The 18,598-nt window shown below is 36.4% G+C and overlaps 1 protein-coding gene across 1 annotated transcript; it reads right to left on the reverse strand.

The window, feature by feature from the left end:
• Positions 1–14,810: 14,810 nt before the first annotated feature.
• On the reverse strand, positions 14,811–17,256 carry LOC131072671 (ABC transporter G family member 5). Its single transcript, XM_058008905.1, has one exon. The coding sequence runs from the start codon at positions 16,913–16,915 to the stop codon at positions 15,014–15,016; it is 1,902 nt and encodes a 633-aa protein (XP_057864888.1). The 5' UTR covers positions 16,916–17,256; the 3' UTR covers positions 14,811–15,013.
• Between the last annotated feature and the right edge of the window lie 1,342 nt (positions 17,257–18,598).

Consider the following 18,598-nt stretch of genomic DNA (forward strand, 5'->3'; position numbering starts at 1 on the left):
AATTCTTCTATTTGTTGTCCCTAGTGTTGTCTACTTGATAACGATGCAAAGCATTGAGATCTCTTTTGGTCTTTTCCATGTTGACTCAAAGGACACATGTGCCCTTCTTCCATGGTGGTTTTTCTTTCTTTGGAGGATGATGACAATTATATGCATATATATACACATGATATACATTGGTTATCATAAAAAGCATACTGACTCCAAAGTTAAGTGAAACCACCCTGTGTTTTGTGTTTTTTTATCATTATCCTTTGATTTGTCCTTTCTTGGGGGCTTATTTTTGTGATAGTGTGCTTGTCTTTTTGGGTGTATCCTACCTTAAAGCAATTTCTCCCGATAAGGTGTATGCAATCGCTTTAACGAGGGGGCATACACTCTGCTCAATAGTTCTCTCTTGCATATCTTGATATTTAGATTACTTAGCGGACATTATCTTTTTCTTCGTATTATTTGTATTTTTGTTTTCATGACTCATAGTAAGAGAACCTTACTAGTTTACAGTCATGGTTCTCTTTGTCTCTCTCTTTCATGATGTCCCTTTTATCTTGTTATTGAAGATGTGATATCCTAAAGTCCACTGGGGGCTTGGTTATCTTGCCTGGCTTGGTGAAAGTTTTTCAATGTGAAACCTTTGTACTTTACTAAGAGTGTGATTGACTCATACTCTCACTAAAGTGGGGGCTAAATGTAGCATCCTAAAATTGCCTTTTGCAATTTTGACCGCATTTGGGTCTTCACCTTAGTGTTTGCACCCCTCTGCTTGTTCGAAGACCTGATTATGCTCATACATCTCATAAATGCCAGAAAATTTGATTTTCCACTCATTATGCACCTTAATCCTAACCCAAAATGGGGTAGGACCAGGGTCTAGCATTGTAGTCCTCATTGGGACCAGGGCGTCATGCCTTGGTCCTCCCTAAATTGGGCCCCCTTTAAACCCATGTTTGCAATTAAAAAATGAGCGGGATTCTCCTCTCTGTTTCGGCTCATGTCAGAAAATTAGTCAATTTTCCTAACGGAAAAGTATATAAAGAGGATTTACCATCTTATTTTGATATACATTCACAACAAGGAGATTTTGACATCAAGCATTCAAAGAGAAATTGAGCATTATTAGTCTTCCCTCAACCTAGGGGCAGCAATAAAGTCAAGATTCAAGCATTGAAGAAGACATTATTCAAACCCATTTTGTTGAAGACTTCATAAACCCTAATTCCATGTGGAGGCAAGAAAAATTTCACAAGGAGGTATTGTCATTCAATTTTCAGTCATAATTCAGCATCTCCCTCAAAAGGAGAATCTTTTATTATAGACATTTCAATTACATTCATCTCGATTTCATGGTTAATTAAAAAATAGAGGGTTGACCTAAGGCAAGCCCCTATTCCCAACCTATTTCCCCTTTTTCTATGTGTAAGAAATAGGTACAGAATTACGATCTTTAGAATAAGCATTATTTGCATAGATGAATCAACCCTTTTTGGCGTGAGAAAAAGTAGGAGGACTGGGTGCCCACCACCACAGTCCCGATATTTTTGGAGCTTTTTCAAGGATTAGATCCGACTCGGCCTATATTACTCAAATCTAGGTGCACGCAAAAATATCATATCTGTAGCTTACTATTTTCTTATTTTTACCTTCATTTTTCAGCATTTTATCTTAATTCAGCATTTCAACTCACAAAAGAGGGTAATATAAAATTAACAGTTTTCATCTCTCTAATGGTGGAAACTCTAATTTTTCCACATTACAAGTAAAATATAGTACAAAGAGAGCAATATGTATACCTCAACATAAAATGTCAACATAGCCCGATACTGATGTCTTAAGAAAGCTAGAGAGGGGAGACTCTTACAAGCAAGGGTAAGATGTTAACAAATAAATATCTTGCAACAAGTGCAAAGAGGATTCTTGGAGGACAAGAGATCTTTGCTCAAAATTCATCTACCTCCAAGAGGAGTTCTTGAACAAACATAACATCATTTATCAAAAGAAGGGAAGGAGAACAAGAATGCATACCTCCCCCCTCTTGCTAGGTGAAAGGGATTCTTGATGAAGGATGACACTTTTGACCTAATGTGAGGGGTGAATTTATAATAGATGCATTACCAAGTGTAAAAGAGGTTGTAGTGAAGGATGCACACCTGTTGCATAAGAGATAATCCTTGAGAAAACAACAACTTCATACAAGAAATGACATCAAATCATAAGAAAACACCACTCAACAAAGAAAAACTGGATCCTTAGAAAGGATGGGAGAGAGAAATCATTGCCCCCTCCCAAGTGTAGGGACAATGAGGAGGATTACACAACTTCCAAAGAGAGATTATTCATAAGAGACATATCATTTCAAACAAATAATAGGTCATAACCAAGGACCACACGTGTACTCACATGAAAGATAATTCTATGCAAGAAAGGACATCAAGTTATGCAAAATACAACACAAAAGAAGAGGTAATCTCTAAAAATGAGAGAGAGAAGGAAGATTCCATCCTTGCTTCCCAAGAAAGAGGACAAGGAAAAATTAGGAAGAAGGATCACACATTTCCTAAGGAGAGATTATTCATAAGAGACGTATCATTTCAAACAAGGAATAGGTCCTAACCAAGGAACACACGTGTATTTGCATGACGGATAATTCTAAGCAAGAAAATACATCAAGTTATGAAGAATGCAATCCATAAAGGAAATAGTGAAACCTTAGAAAGAAGAAAGATAATTTTCTTGCCCCCTAAGCTTAGAGACAAGAATAAATAGACTATTATGTTGCTGACTAATTATGATTGCACCTGAAATTGTACTACCATGAATGACAATGAGCCCCTAATAGGTAGGCTAACAAATCACATAGTGAGAAGCAACATAATAGTAACTTGAATGTTATTTGAAATTATTATGAGAAATATGTGATTCATTGTCAAATGTTACTTTAATGATACTCGAATCAATATATTGTTGTATTTTTATTTTCAAAGCTTGACACTCATTAGTAGAATAGCCATGAATTTGATGATACTTGTAAAAAGAAGATTTTTCAAGATGTTGTCTACATTTCCTTCTTATTTTAGGCCAAATAAGCGAGATTAAATTGGCATGCTGAAGATCAAATAAAACATTATCTTTTTGTAATACAATATTGAGATGAGAAAATGTGAATTCACTAGACAATAAAGGAGGGGATGTTGACAAAGTAATAAGCTAAAAACCTAATTTTTCATTAGAAAAGTGTGATTTCTCATGACTTTCAAGACTTTGTTGCACACATCCTAAAATTTGTCCATTGTATCCATTTGTAGGATCAAGAGAGGGTTTGCTCTTAGGTGGAATTGGATTGATGTTTAAAGAGGCCCATCAACATCTAGATATATGTTAGAATAAAAATTTTGAGTATACAATTCAAGCATCTTATATTTTCTACAAAAAGGTGTGAAATCTAATGACCCCCAACCATCCTCCAAGAGTTCTTCTTTAGGAACTTCTTTAGTAGGATATGGTATATTTGTCTGAATTGGACATAGGATTGTAGGAAATAGTAAAGTATATTGTGCTTCAATTTGTATGTTCTTGTTGGCTTCCAAAGTGAACACTTCATTATTATATGTGTAAGGCACTGCATGATAATCAAGAATAATTTTTGGTTTTCATTGAGATTGGGAGACATCTTGACAAAGGTGGACAACAACCTCATGTTCCTCAACAATATGAATGGTATTGATTTGACCTTGGTTGGGTTCTTCAATTTTGGGAGAGAGAGCATTGGAAACATTGTAATGATGAGAAATGGTATCATCCTCTTGCTCTAAAGTATCATCATGAGTAAGACAATCTTTAGGAAATGGACCATCATATATCATTAATGCTTCATCTCTAAGGGGAAGATCATGAAAAGAAGGTATGGTATCTCTAGGAAAAGTAGCCACAATATAATCCTTATGGGGGAGGTACATTTTAGGAGAAGGATGAACATCATTCTCCAAAGCTCCATCTTTAGGAGGGAGATCTTTGAAGGAAGTGTTCATATTCTCTTCTTGCACCAATGTTCCCTCATTAATGGGATCAATTTTGGGAGAGGGTAGATCATAGCTATGAATGAAAGGGACAACTACCCTATCATCATATGCATGAAAGAGAACATTATGAGCATCTTTAATGTAGCTTGAAATTGAACTAGCAAAATAAGATAAGAATTCCATATGTACTTATGATCAAACAAGAAACTCATGCATATGCATGGAAAATTAAATAAAGGAGGGAAAATTTCAAATTTGAAAATTGTGATTAAACAATGCAAAATTTTGTAAAAGTGTTGATCAGCCAATTAACTAAGCAATGTAATTTGTGAATTTGAAAGATAAATGTCTTTAAATCATAGCATAACATATCATAAAGATCAGATCTAAACATGGATTTGAAAAATTATGCAACCCGCAAAAAAAGTTAGAATTATAAATCAGGGATTTTGGGAAATCAACCTCTAAATTTATGTAATAAGATCTATGGGTGCAAATTTTAATTTTAAAATGCATAAACAATTAGATCTGAAATAATGAATCCAAATTAGGCAACCCATGAGCTCAATTTTAGAATTATAAATTAGGGTTTGTTGAATTTAACCTCGAAATTGATGTAATTCAATTGAAAATTGAACTTGTAAATGTAAACTTGAATTTTAAAATGCATAAACACTCAGATTGGAGAACATAAATCAGAAATCAAGGTGTAAGAAGTTGGGTTCACCAAAATGTAATGGTGAAAAATTAGAGTTTCCATCATAGCAGGGAGAAGACCACTAATATTTACTAAGGGACCACCACATTAAAGAGGGGTGAACCCAATACATCTAGCCTCAAATCAACAAGGATATGGTTGATTATCATCTTTTAAGTTGAAATGTTAAAATGTTTAAAACTAGGATAAATGTGTTGAAATTGAAGTAATTATGTACAAACAGTGAGCTATAGTCGTCAGATCAAGCCACAAACCTGGATTTGATCAATGTAAGAGTGTGGGAACCTATTCCCAAAAGGATCTCCTGATTTGTCAAGACTAGAATACCTGTCACTCTAGTCCTCCACACTTTTCTCCCTCCAAAGGGGAACCTATTTGTCTCTGTAAATAAAACCAATTCTAAAGATCGTAGCTTCGTACCTATTCTTGCACACAGTAGGGAAGGGAAATAGGTTGGGAATAGGGGTTTGCCTAAGTCAAACACCAGTTTAAGAATTAACCTTGAATGAATTATTACAAATATTGAAATAAACAATGGAAAGATATACCTCAGATCTGCAATTGTTGATAATGATACTTTGCTTCTCGAATGTAAGAACATATATTGTATGCAATGACATGAACATGACAAAAACCTAATCACATATGCATGCTTTCATATTAATGAAGTGATTTTTCTCCCTAATGGTTGAGAGAAGAATATGCAACCTTCAAGATCTCTAAAAATGCTCAATGATGAATGCTTCATGGATGCAAGGATGCTAGGTTGATCTCTTGGAGACTTAGATTCAAATGAATTTATTAATGTCTTTATATATGAGATCCTAGGTCAATTTACCGATTAGGCCAACCTCCAATGGTCATGTTGATTCACCAATTTTATTTCCCACCAGAGTGATAGGTCCCATCCTCCACTTAGAAATTAGGCCCAATTGAGGGGGACTAGGGCATTAGGTACTCTAGTCCTCATCAATCAGGGACCATAATTTAGTCCCAAGGAGAAGGACATAGCTCCAGAGGATCATTTGGCAGGTGTACATGACATCAAAATTGGATTTAAGGCACTGAATGAACTCAGATAGAAGATCAAGTAGAGACGTGCTAAAGTAGGGGCACAAACATGAGGTGTAAATTACCCTAGTGATAATTTACGATGCTACAGGTAAAAGCTAGGGGTAGCTCAATAGGATATCATAGTTTTAATTCATTTTGTTATAAAGCATAATTTTCTAAAGAAGGAATTAGGGAAAGAAGGGTGGATTGAATTACTTTCCACACCTATTGAGAAAAATAGGAAAAATTCCAAAGAGGGAAAATTTTGAAAAAGGGTAACCTTTTAGGAAAAAGTAAAAAAGAAAAGAAATTGAGCAAAGTAAATCTATTAGAGTAACCTGTAGTTCCTTAAGAAAATTAGTTTAGGAGTAGTCTGAAGACAAATCTATCACTATTGCTACCCCTACACAAGCTCCTAATAATGCACCTAAACAGCCTCCTGAAGCTTCCCATGAAACTCCTAAAAAACTCATAAAAATTCAGAATCCTGTGCAGTCCCCTACTCCTATAAAATAATCTACCATCTCACAATCCCCTGTGCAAGAAGCCAGGAACCCTTCGGATGAGGAATGGCCTATTTACATCATAATTGATGAGACAAAAATACAACATTCTAATCGTTCTCCCTCTCAATCAAAAAATGAAACAAAGAAGGTTGAATCTCCAAAGGAATTTGAAGCCAATAACAAACCAGCCTTCTCCTTCACCTCCTCCTAATCAACCAATACCTCCTTCACCTCCTCCAACATATGTTAGAAGGGAAGGGAAAGAATTCACAGCTAAAGAAGAACCCTTAGAAAAATAGGGGAAGGAGTGAAATAGAAAAATAACTAGTGAGAGCTATGGAAATGTAACAGGAAAATGTGGCTATTTGAGGAAAAATTGAGAAGGAAAGATGAAGAACTTCAACGAGTTGTTCAACATTTGGAAAATTGAAGAAAGAATGAAAAAAAGAGAGTATATTATTAGGAAAACTAAGCTAGAGAAAAAAGAAGAGCAATTATGAAACCAAAATGTCAGGAGCTATGACCATGAAGCCTCTACCTCATCCTCTCAACTCAAATACCTCTCCTTGATTGCCATTAAATATAAACAAGAAAATGTTGAACTGAAAAAGGAGATTGAAACCTTCAAGAAGCAAAAAGAAGAAGCAAATCAAAGGGTGGAAGAAATTGCAAAATTATGCTTTGCATTATTGGCTTTGAGGAAGCTATCTAGGCTATATGCATTGTTTTTAAGAGAAAGGTTTCTACAATAGAAAATTAATCAATTGGTGTTGGGAAGGATTATTGATTATTCAGATGATGAGGATTTTGTTGAGGATATCCTCAAAAGTCATTCTACAATTCAAAATCAGATGTGTAAATACTTTGATCATGGGTTTCTTCTAGGGAATTTTCCTCAATCTTTTTTAAATTTATTTTTTGGTGAGACACAGGTTAGATCTTTTGTATCATTATTGTAGAATCAATTTGAATGGGAAGATCAAATGAATCAATATAGAGAAGCACAAAAACAAATTGGGTCTTCCCATGAGAAATGAAACTCCATGGTCAATGTTATTTAAAGCCAACTTTACTGCAATAGCACAAGTAAACCAAATAGCCCCAATATATAGAAGCAATCTAGCTGCAAGCATTCAAGCTTTCAGGGATATCCAAAATCAGTTACCTCATTGTGCCTTGTTAGCATCCAGGGAAATATTTAACACTATACCAATGCAATTGAGGAGAAGAGAACCAATCTCTCCACATACTATAACATGGAGTTTAAATAGAGAGGATAATAATAGAGATTATAGAAGAGAAATAGGAAGAATGGATTGGCATGAGGTTCAGACCACCTCTAGTTATTTTGCCTTCGCTAAGATTGAACACACCATCCCACTTTGCATGAGATATTTTAAGAAATTGGATGAATGGGGTAGAACAAATGAATGGTTATGCTCCCCCTAGAACCTACTAGGAGTACAAATAGCAATATTTTGATCTAATCATCTAGATTGAAACCATGAACATAAATTTGCCAAACCCTCGACCATGAGGAAATGGTTGAAAATAGGAGGGGGAAGATCATGAGAGCCTGATAATGACATTTTAAATACTTAGTCTATCTATACTTAAAAAAATTGTTTATTTTGTTAATCAATGTAGTTGGCTCATTTTGTTGTTATACTTAACTAATTAGGAGATATATTAGAAATAATATTTTATATTAAATGCATTACTTCAAAGATCAAATGAATGAAGAAATGATCATTCATCCAAAATCTTTGTTGCTATATTCTTATCCTATTTTTGTAGATTCTATTTGAGATTTTTGAAAGGTTGTTTCATGGTGTGAAACTGTTGAACTCTCAGATCAACAATGTGGAACTCCTGATCACTCCAATTGTGCAATGCATTTTTTATCTTCAAGTTTACTTCATTGGTTGTTTGTGAAATTTCTAGTTTTTCCAGTGATGAAGTGAAGCTCTTTAATGAAACATTTTGCTCTCTTATTCTTGTTAACAAACTTTACCCATCTGGGTGAGTAATGCCTTAGTTTGAATTTTAAAGAAGGATATGTCTATATATCCATTTGTTATTGGGTAGGAAATAGTTAGTCATCAGTCATTCTCAATTTTCAGTATTCTCAATTCTATAATTCCAAATCTTGTTTCGCTCCCCTTTGGGGGCCAATTTGAATACAAATTATAAGTTGATCTGAATTATAGTGTTTAAAAATCTTACTAGAGGAAGAGCAAGGCTTGCTCAACCAAAGGGAGGTGATCTTGTGTTTATCTTTTTGTTTATCTTTTCTTTAGCAAGTTTCAAATTTAGATTAAAAAAAAAAAAATCAATTTTAATTCATATTTGTAGTCTGTAAGTAGTTTCAGTTTCAGTGACGTTTGAAATTCATTAATCTTTTATGAATGTTCAGATTTGTGTTTCTTTAAGATAGTTGAGATTCAGATCTTTGAATTAGTAATTGTTAATTATTTCTAAATCAAAAAATGGTTTTAGTAGAATATGGCAATTGTGATGGAAGTAAATATTAGATAGAAGCTTTATTGAGTTTATTCATGGAATTTAGTTTCATTTCAAGTGTTTTTTCCATTAACATTTCAATTCTCTACAAGCGTAAAATAGGTCTCTTTTCCAACCAAGTAGATTTAGAATTTGAATTATATATGTGTGTGATAGATTAAGTTTGAATTCAGTTAATATTTGTAGTTAAGCATTTCATAAATTGATTCCAATTAAGTTATGTCTAGTTTGAACTCAAATCACCAACATCTCATTCTAGGATTAGTAAGTGCCTTGGTTTTGATTTATGACAAATTAAAATAGGATTTATGGTTTGGAAGTTGACCTTAGGAAGTAATTCCTAAAAGCTCCTGATAGAGCATGATCGAAGCACAAATCATTGTTTTCAGTGTAAAACCCCCCAACTTGAAAACATCTTTATCGCATACAGCTCTACTTATATACACCTGGTTTGATAATTAAAAGTTTAAGTGATGCGAGTTGTGACATCAACGACCTTGCCCATTATCCTTACCTTCTGATGGACTGCTACTTATCTAAACACTGCCTTATTTTATAGGTATGGTCCAAGTGGCCTGTAGATTGTGTCATAAAATATTCTTATCTCGGTCCCTATGTATCACACGTGACTATCATTTTTGTTGGCAACAATGCAACAAGCTGAGAGGGGGGTGGAATCAATTTGCACCAGAAATTCAAAATCTTACTGCAACTTAAACCACAACTCAAATTTGATAATGAACCGTTAAAGCATAAAACAACACCAGATCAATAACACACATAACACCAATATTTTTGACGTGGAAAACTCGGTTAAGAGAAAAACCATGGTGGGAACCTACCCACAATGAGATAATACCCTGTTTGAAGTAAATGAAATATTACAATGGGGAATGCACATGCATTCAAGCACATTGCTTAGAGCTCATTGCTCAAAATAATAAACCCAAAAAGGCTACAACCTTTAGGGAAAGTTCACTACCTTACAAGAAGTCACACTGACTAACATTCGGATTACATCCAGAGAATAATGAACTGATAAAGTAGCATCTCAACATGCCTGAGTGTAGTTTTGGTTAAGCACACTGTCTGATCTGCTCTGCAACATACTTCTCACAAACTCGCTCAACTACCGGATGATTAGATCAATATTCACACATACAAAAACCTTTTACAATGATCAGATACCTCTCCCAATGATTACAATGCTTATTTATACAGATCATCAACCCATGAAACATAGGTCCGTTCACCACACGCTACATATTAAAAATATAATCACATACACCATAATAATGCATGTAGACCAAAACAATGTCGACTAAGACATAGTTTGGACCTAAACAACCACCACAAATATGAAATGCATCAAAAGATCACGCCTCGATCATCTGCAACATGCTACAACACAGAAAATGTCGAATAACAAGAAGAACATTATCGGACTAAGAAAATCTTCAATAATGCACACAAGGTTCAATGAGGACCACCAATACGCATAGCACATGCTCTAGAAACATCCACAGGCAATGTGAATTGCACTGCAACATCTGACATCACAAGAATCATCATCATCTCACAACCAGAGCTCAAAAGCATACACAAAACTAACTGTCAAACTGAAAGATTTACTTGCGGACCTCCAAATCATGAACCACTTGAATTGAGGATACATATCAACCTCCAGAATACATCCCACACATCTGTAGTCAAATATATTACAATTCTGAAGCATAGCATAGAACAACTGAATAACCAACCACAATACCGGATCACACAACTCGATCAAATCATCATGCGAACCTCTGAAACTTATGTTGAATCAACTAGAGATAAGCATCTCATAACCCATTAAACCGCATCAGCTCATCTGCAATAAACAAGCTAAACTAACTCAACCAATCTGACTGTAATACAACATCACATATTGACTTCACATATGTTGACATCAATGACAACATATCAGCCAATATCCAACAATTTTGTGCTTCATACCATGTTGACCATTATACCTCTTCTACTAATGTGGATTACCATCTTTGTTAAATGTTGTTTCTTTGCTCATTATTCAAGGCATTATCATTTCTTGTGGTGATTGTCCTTCATTCATCGACTTGCCTCAAGTCTTAGTGGATTGTCATCCATGATTTTGTTGTCATCTTTGTCTCACATAAACTTCAATTTAAAAGTGTTCAAGACTCCACAAGATTACAAACTATTATCTCCACTCCATGGGCATCTAGGAGTGTTAAATATTTTACACACCTTTCTCATGGCTCCTTTTCTCTTCCAAATGCGCTATAGAATATGCCTTGTAAATATTTCCATCTCCTTGATCCCACCACCTTGTTCCTTCTCACCACCTTGTTCTTTCTCATATTGGACTTAATTTCTTCAAGAATGATATGATGTATCTAACAACACTTTGTGGACTGCATATTTTATCTTTCTCCATCTTTACATTCTTTGTCTACCCTCTCTTGCCAATAACAATGGTATCTAAATTTGAGAGGAGTATCATGCTATAGCAAGTTTTTTTCTATCTATATGTCATTGCAATGTTATATTACATTCTCAGCATAATCTTGCATTGTCTTTTAATGCTTCACAATATCATTATACAACCATTCACCTCTCAACTATGTAGCACAACTATCTCTCTTGGTTTTCCCTCACTTACTTTTTAAGGTTGTCCTCAACACTGTTCATAATCCATTTATTCTTATTCTCGCACTTTGCATAGTTGTTCATGTGAAGATTCATGTCTTTTGTCATTGTTAATATGACTACTCAACATGCATGCCATACTATCATCTTTTAAGTGAGTTATGTCTTCTCTTTCCCTCTATAAGGTTACTCCTTGGCTTGGTCAAAAGAATACCCTTATTATTTTTCTACTTGTTACTTTGTCCCAATCCTAAGAGAGCCTATGGGTGTGATAAGAAATATCTCAAAGAATTTAACCTAATCTCATTAGTTCCTTCATGTGACCGGTAATAGTACAATGAAAGTAGATACAAGAAATAGAACCCTCAAGTTTGTAGAAGCAATAGGATGCCTAAGAGAGATGAAGCACAATTATGATTTCCATGATTGTCTCACTTTATGTTTATAACACTAAATGTAAAGCTTATTTATTATTCTATGTGCCTTATTTAGCTTGATCACAAAAAAAAAAAAAAAAAATTATTATGCTTTTGGGTGACAACCTTCTAAGCCTTGTTTACTTTTTCACATGTGTGTCTTCTCATTGTGCTCATGTAAGACTACTCTTACCCACATGAAGACTTGTCATCTATGTTTTTTTAATGGATTATCGTTAAAAACAACCTTGCCACTCAACTATGAATATGGAAATCTTTGTGATAATAGCATACTTTACCTCTTTGAAATGCCCTTGTCTTCTTGTTGCATTGCCTTGCATGTGCTCATGCCCTGAATTATCTTCCATGGTGGGAGTTTTGACAAAAGAATATTTACTTAGCAATGAAATATGAATAAGACAAGACATACATAGTCATGCTTGGTTTTATAAGAGGAAACAACCATCATGAAAAAATGCATAAAACTACCTTAAAACAAACATATACGACTATATGAAGGTCTTTACAAAAGTTAATTGAAAAGTGCATCTCCTCATACAAGTCAAGGGTTTAAGGCTCATTAGGATTGTCCTAGGTTCATCAGGACTATCCTACATTCATTAGGATTGACCTAGGTTCATTAGGACTGACCTAGGCTCATTAGGACTCTCCTTGGTTTACTAGAACTAGCGTACATTTTTTTATCAACTCATTCCTGGCTCTTAGAATTTCTTTGTCTTAACCTATAGGGCCACATAGGATAACTTCTCAATAACATCTTTTCAATTTTTGAATTCTCCTATTCAATTGATCACGATGGCAAGTATTCAAATGTTGCAAAAAGTTTCAATTTTGTTGAATGAAAAATTGAAATATTATGTCGCTTTAAATGTGTTTGGCATGGGACATAACCATCAATGCCAATGCACATGGGTGGGCAGGTTTATGCTAGGAAAGCTCTTGTTTTGCTCCCCAACTCACTTGAACATTGTATGCAACAATGAAGTTGAAAGATTGAGGAATTATTAAGTCAATTAGACATTCATGGTGGGTCTTTAACCTTGTCCTAGTGAGAAATAAGATTAGGGCCATTAGGTTTTGTGTGGATTTCAAAAGTTTGAATATCAAGTCCCTTAAGGACAACTATCATTTGCCTCGCATGGACCATTTATTATAGATGGTTCTAAGGTCAAAAATAATCTATATGATGGATGACTTCTTAAGGTACAATCAAGTCATGGTAAAGGAGTCTAATAAGCTATAAAAGACTACTTTTGCAATCCCATGGGGCACATTTATCTATGTTAAGATATTATTTGGGTTGAAGAAAGTAGGATCGCTTTTAGAGGAAAATGTACGTTGCCTTTGCTAGCCTTATAGATGAAATTATAGTGGTCTACCAAGATGATTTGGCCTTACTCCAAGAACAGAAATGATCAATGCAAACAGTTGAAATTTATCTTTTAGAAATGCTTAGAGTTTGAGATTTCTTTGAATCCTATGAGATGTTCATTTAGACTAGAAGAAGGGAAGCTTCTTGGACATATTATATCCAAAGAAGAGTTGAGGATTGATCCAAAATGATTCAAGACCACCAATATCATCCCATGGTCTAAGACAACCAAGATAGTCTATTCATTCTTTAGGAAAATTAATTTCGTTAGGAGATTTGTTCCTATCTTTATAGAAAAAATAAAGGTTGTTTTTAAGGTGACAAACAAATATAAATCAACTAGTTTGGACACGGAACCAATTGATTCCTTCATGGAGATCAAGGATGCACTTAAGAAGGCATCAATACTAGCAAGTCCATATTATCCAAAAATGTTTTACTTGTTCTCTTTTGTATTGATCCAAACTATTGTTTTTGCTTTGTTGTAGAAAAATGAAGTTGGATCATTTTTCAACAAATCCTTACAAGATGTTGAATTGAATCACTCAATCATGTTGAAATCAATGCTCTTGTTAAGGCATTGATAATTTGTGGATCCTAGTTTTTGGGTTCCAAAATCATTGCCTGTATGCTACATACAACAATAAGATATATTTTTTGGCAAGAAAATGCATCATTTAAGAGGTGTAGATGGATTAATAAGATCTAGAAGTATGACTTGGAGGTGAAGACAACCAAGTTAGTTAGAGGTCAAGGCTTAGCCAAATCAATGATTGATACAAATTTGGATGTATTTGAAGTGCATCAAGTTAGTTCTCATGCATCTCTTCCTCGTTGTTAGTTCAAGGATTGTCCTTGGTATAAGGATGTTGTCTCTTATTTAGATAAATTGAATTGTCCTACAAAACTAGATGATGGATAATGAATAACATCGAGGATGACTACTCAAAGATATGCATGCTACTGTCGAACAAATAAATGTAGGGGAGCTAGATGGTGTAGTCCTCAAATGTTTACATATGGAGTATTTTGTATTTCACTGAGAAACTCTAGCAAGGATTATGTGTCGGGCATTTCATGTCCAAGACTACTTCTCAATAGATTATGAGAGTAGTATATTGGTGGTTCAAATTGTTCAGAGATGTGGCTAAGTTTGTCAAATGATGTGATGTTTTTTCGAAAGATGAACTTTGCAAGTATGATCCCCTCATGACCATTTTAGTTAAGGCCTCATTCCAACAATGGGGTATTGATTTATTTTGCAAAGGAGATTGTTGAAAAGTTTGGCAATTTGGTCCCCTTGACCATGTATGACTATTGAGGCAATTGGAAGGTCCATAATCCTCCTCCTCAAGAGTCTTCCTAATTGATGGTTCCTTAGTGAAAAGATTTCCTCTTCCTCCATTTAGTATTGCAATGTATATTTAATAATTGATTTTTTTTTTAAATATATGATAAAAAGTTAAAAAAATGTTTTAAAAAAAACAAGTTACAAGAAGTTCTTTACCAACACAAGAGTTGACAATCCAATTTTATTATTATGTGTTATTAGAGTATAAACAACTCGATCACAATCATATATCAAATATATGACGAAAAGAAAATAAGCTAAACTTGAGATACATAGATTTGTTTTCATTTTCCAAAATCTTTTGGAAGGTAATTGCTTTGTTTTGCAAGAGTTTGAAAAGAGTAGTCAACCTAAAGACTCTGATAGTTGTTTAAAAGAGGGTCCTATGGGAGCACCTGAACCTGAGCGCTAGGAAGGAGAGGAAGCGATAGAGAGAGATAAATCCGAGCAGAACTACCAAATTGGACCACTTGTTGCTCTGTTGGAGTCCCTGATCTTTCATCACACCCTTCACATCCATCACGCACTTTCCCCACACATAACCCAAGCACTTGTCTGCCTGCGAATACTCGTTGATCAGAAGCGCCTCCAGCGGATACTTGAACAGGCTCAGATAATGCATGAACATCCAGTACTTTGGCATGTCTGACTTGGACAAAAAGAAGCCGGAGAAGAGAAAGAAAGCGCCCAGTAAACCAGTGATGAGAGTGGTGCCCATTATATAGTTGGGCACCACGGCACTCAGGACTGCAACCAGGGAATTTGCCCCGTAAATGGCCAGCCAAATCACCAGAACGAAGTAGAAAAACGCAGAGGCACTGCCATTCAGACCAGCCAAGAAATAAACAGGAAGAGAAAACAGCAAGGCCATGATTAACATGAAGGGCAAAAAAACCAGAGCATTGGCACTGACGTAGGAGGAAACCCTGTAAGCCCCGCCGTAGGTTTCCCTCATCAAAATCTCCCGCTCCTGCACAAATATCGGCAGCCCTTCGCTGGCAGACGACATTAGGAAGGTAAGGCTGAAGGCGAAGAGCCCCAGTCGTTCTTCCGCGCTTTCACATCTGTAAAATATGGACCCTAAACACAGCCCCGCGCCCGCCGCCTGAACTGACCTCGCTACAAACAGCTGCTTGCTTCGCACAACATTCAGAAAAAATCTGTGCGAAAGCGCAACGATTTCATGCCCTCTGGAGGTCGCAAATCGGGGTGGATCGTACACATTTAGGGCACCGGCTTCCGTTAGGTTTACAATCCTAAATAAATCGTAAAGGGTTACCTTTACACGCCCCTGGTGCTGCTGTTCCTTATCCCATTGCAGGGACCCGATGGCGTCCATGGCGTACTCGAGGATGTTAACGTGCGGCAGAATCCGGTACCCTGCGGACAGAATGTTGGAATGAAGCGCCTGTAGAGATCCATGGTGGATAGCCGAGCCATGGGAGAGCAAAAGAATGGAGTCAAAAAGCTCCAGGATTCGAAACCCTGGCTGGTGAATGCTCAGAATCACGGTCCTCCCGTGGAGCTCCGCCATGGATTTCAAGATCTTTATGATGTGCAGAGCAGAGGAGCTGTCCAGGCCGGAGGTCGGTTCGTCCAGGATCAAAACCGGCGGGTCATGAACAACGTCGACGCCGATTGAAACCCGGCGCCTCTCCCCGCCCGAAATTCCTCTCACCCGCTCGTTCCCGATCCTCGAGCCCCTGACGTGACTGAGGCCAAGGTCCTTTATCAGGGCCGCTACTCTGGACCTCTTGTCCGCCTCCTTCGAGCATAACCTTAGCCTGGCGCTGAACATCAGAGTCTCCTCCACTGTCAAAAAAGGAAACAGAGCGTCATTCTGCGTCACGTACCCCGAGATTCTTCTGAGCTGCTTCGCATCCGCGGGTATGTCGTTGATGAATATGCTCTCCGATTCCGATGTGGGGGGCTTCGTTCTGCCCGCTAGGAGCTGCAACAGAGTCGATTTCCCTGCTCCGCTCGGCCCTGCAATGGCCAGGATCTCCCATGGCTTTGCTTTGCAATTTACATTGTTTAAAATACTCCTGCTACTGCTACTGCTACTGCTGCTGCTGCTCTCCTCCCCTCTGCTCCAAAACCAGCTCTTGCTGGGCTCTGCTATGCTGTAGGAAAGATTTCTTGCCTCTATCTTGTACGTCCTCTGGTACACTTCGCTGCTGAACTCCAAGCTCAGCTTCGAGGCCGAGCATCCTACCGTCACGCCCACTTTCTTCTCATCAATATAGCAGCTTCCCATATCCATGGCATGCATTCGAAATCACCCTAGTCTTCCCTCTACAGATGACTGGCTTCTGCGTGACAAGTTATAGCACCCTGAATTCGTTATGCTGCATGGGAAGCTTTTAAGACGGGCTGGAGCTCTTGCCAACTGATTTTTGAAATGGAGTAGTGTGTCAGATGAGATGATGGAGACAATCCCCGGAACACTGGCACTGATTGAGGGCGACGCCCCGCCCAGTTCAGTTCACGGGCGGTTATACTTCTCGGGTGTCGTGCTGAGGCGTTAAAAGGGAAATATTCCATGCCCGTAAGACCATCTTCCCGTTTTTTTAACCATTGTAATTCTGAAACTCGCATACCCATCATGTACTGGGCCAAGTTCGATTTCAGTGTCCATGCAATTATATTTGGCAAACCTGCTCATCATTTTATTATGTTTTTATTATTATTTATTATTATTATTATTTTAATTATGTTTTTGTTGTCTATTAATATCTTTAAAAAATTTTAATATATTAGCGCTTGTATTAAATGAAGGTGTAATGGTTACATCGATTATAATATATACTAAAAGCTTTGGAGTTCTGAATATGGTTGAGTGCAAATTTATTTTAAACTATAAATAATAAGCTTGGAGATTATTGAAGAATGCCATATTGTGATTTATTTGGTCAAGAAAATAAGCTGTCCTAATTAGAAGTTCAATGCCATCACCTAAGTGTGGTAAAAGTGGAGGGAATTGGCTATCATATCAATTAGTCAACAAAGAGTTGGAATGATTTTAGTTTTCTACACATGGAAGCTCCAATATGTCCTTTAAAGATTCATCCCCTTGACTCAAACCTAAGGCCATTAATCAAAAATTTATATTTAAACTTTAACATAATCTTTATTGAATATCTCGAACAATTGAGAATGGGGGTGAATAAATTGTCAATTAAAATATTTTACTTTTCCCATAGAAACAGATCCTATAAATTAAACTTTGATTAATCAAACATAAACAAATATAAACATGAAAGAGCACATACATGAAACACCAGATATAGCATGGAAAACCCAAGTAGGGAAAAATCATGGAGAATGCTAGTTCTCAATATGAAAACACTTGTTAGGGTGACATCAGTTAAGGTGGTTTTTACAAGGGTGGCTCACTGCAGGTGGGCTCATTACTCGGCTAAAACCACCAGAAAAAGAAAGAGGGCTCACTATCCAGAAGAAGAAGAAAGAAAGAAATCCACCACTGAGGAACAATTGCCACACACCTACAATGCCGGAAGAAACCTTAGGCTCACTACCACCGATACCAAACAACATCAACATATAAGCACACTGCTCAGCCACAACCATACACAAGTTCACACAAATCAACATGAGATAGATCTTCTTTTCAATCCATTTTCTTCTATATGTTCTTCATTACAATCATTCTTCATTTACATTGATCTTTGAAATATAATTTTTAAGTCAGCCAAGGAGATAATGAAACACAATTTAAAATAGGTTCACTAAGCAGTCTCATGGTGGAAAAGAATGAGAAGTGGACCAAACCACAATGCAACAACATGTTATCCAAATGCCACAATCACCGAAGCAATAAGTAAAACGTCCAAGGTCAACCGGACCTCGAAATGGTCATCTCCAAAATCACAACTCTGGAGCACACCATTACATGTTGAATCAGAATAACAAAGGCAAATATGTTAACAACCTG

The sequence above is a fragment of the Cryptomeria japonica genome, chromosome 9, assembly GCF_030272615.1.
Source record: "Cryptomeria japonica chromosome 9, Sugi_1.0, whole genome shotgun sequence".
In the NCBI taxonomy this organism is placed as follows: domain Eukaryota; kingdom Viridiplantae; phylum Streptophyta; class Pinopsida; order Cupressales; family Cupressaceae; genus Cryptomeria; species Cryptomeria japonica.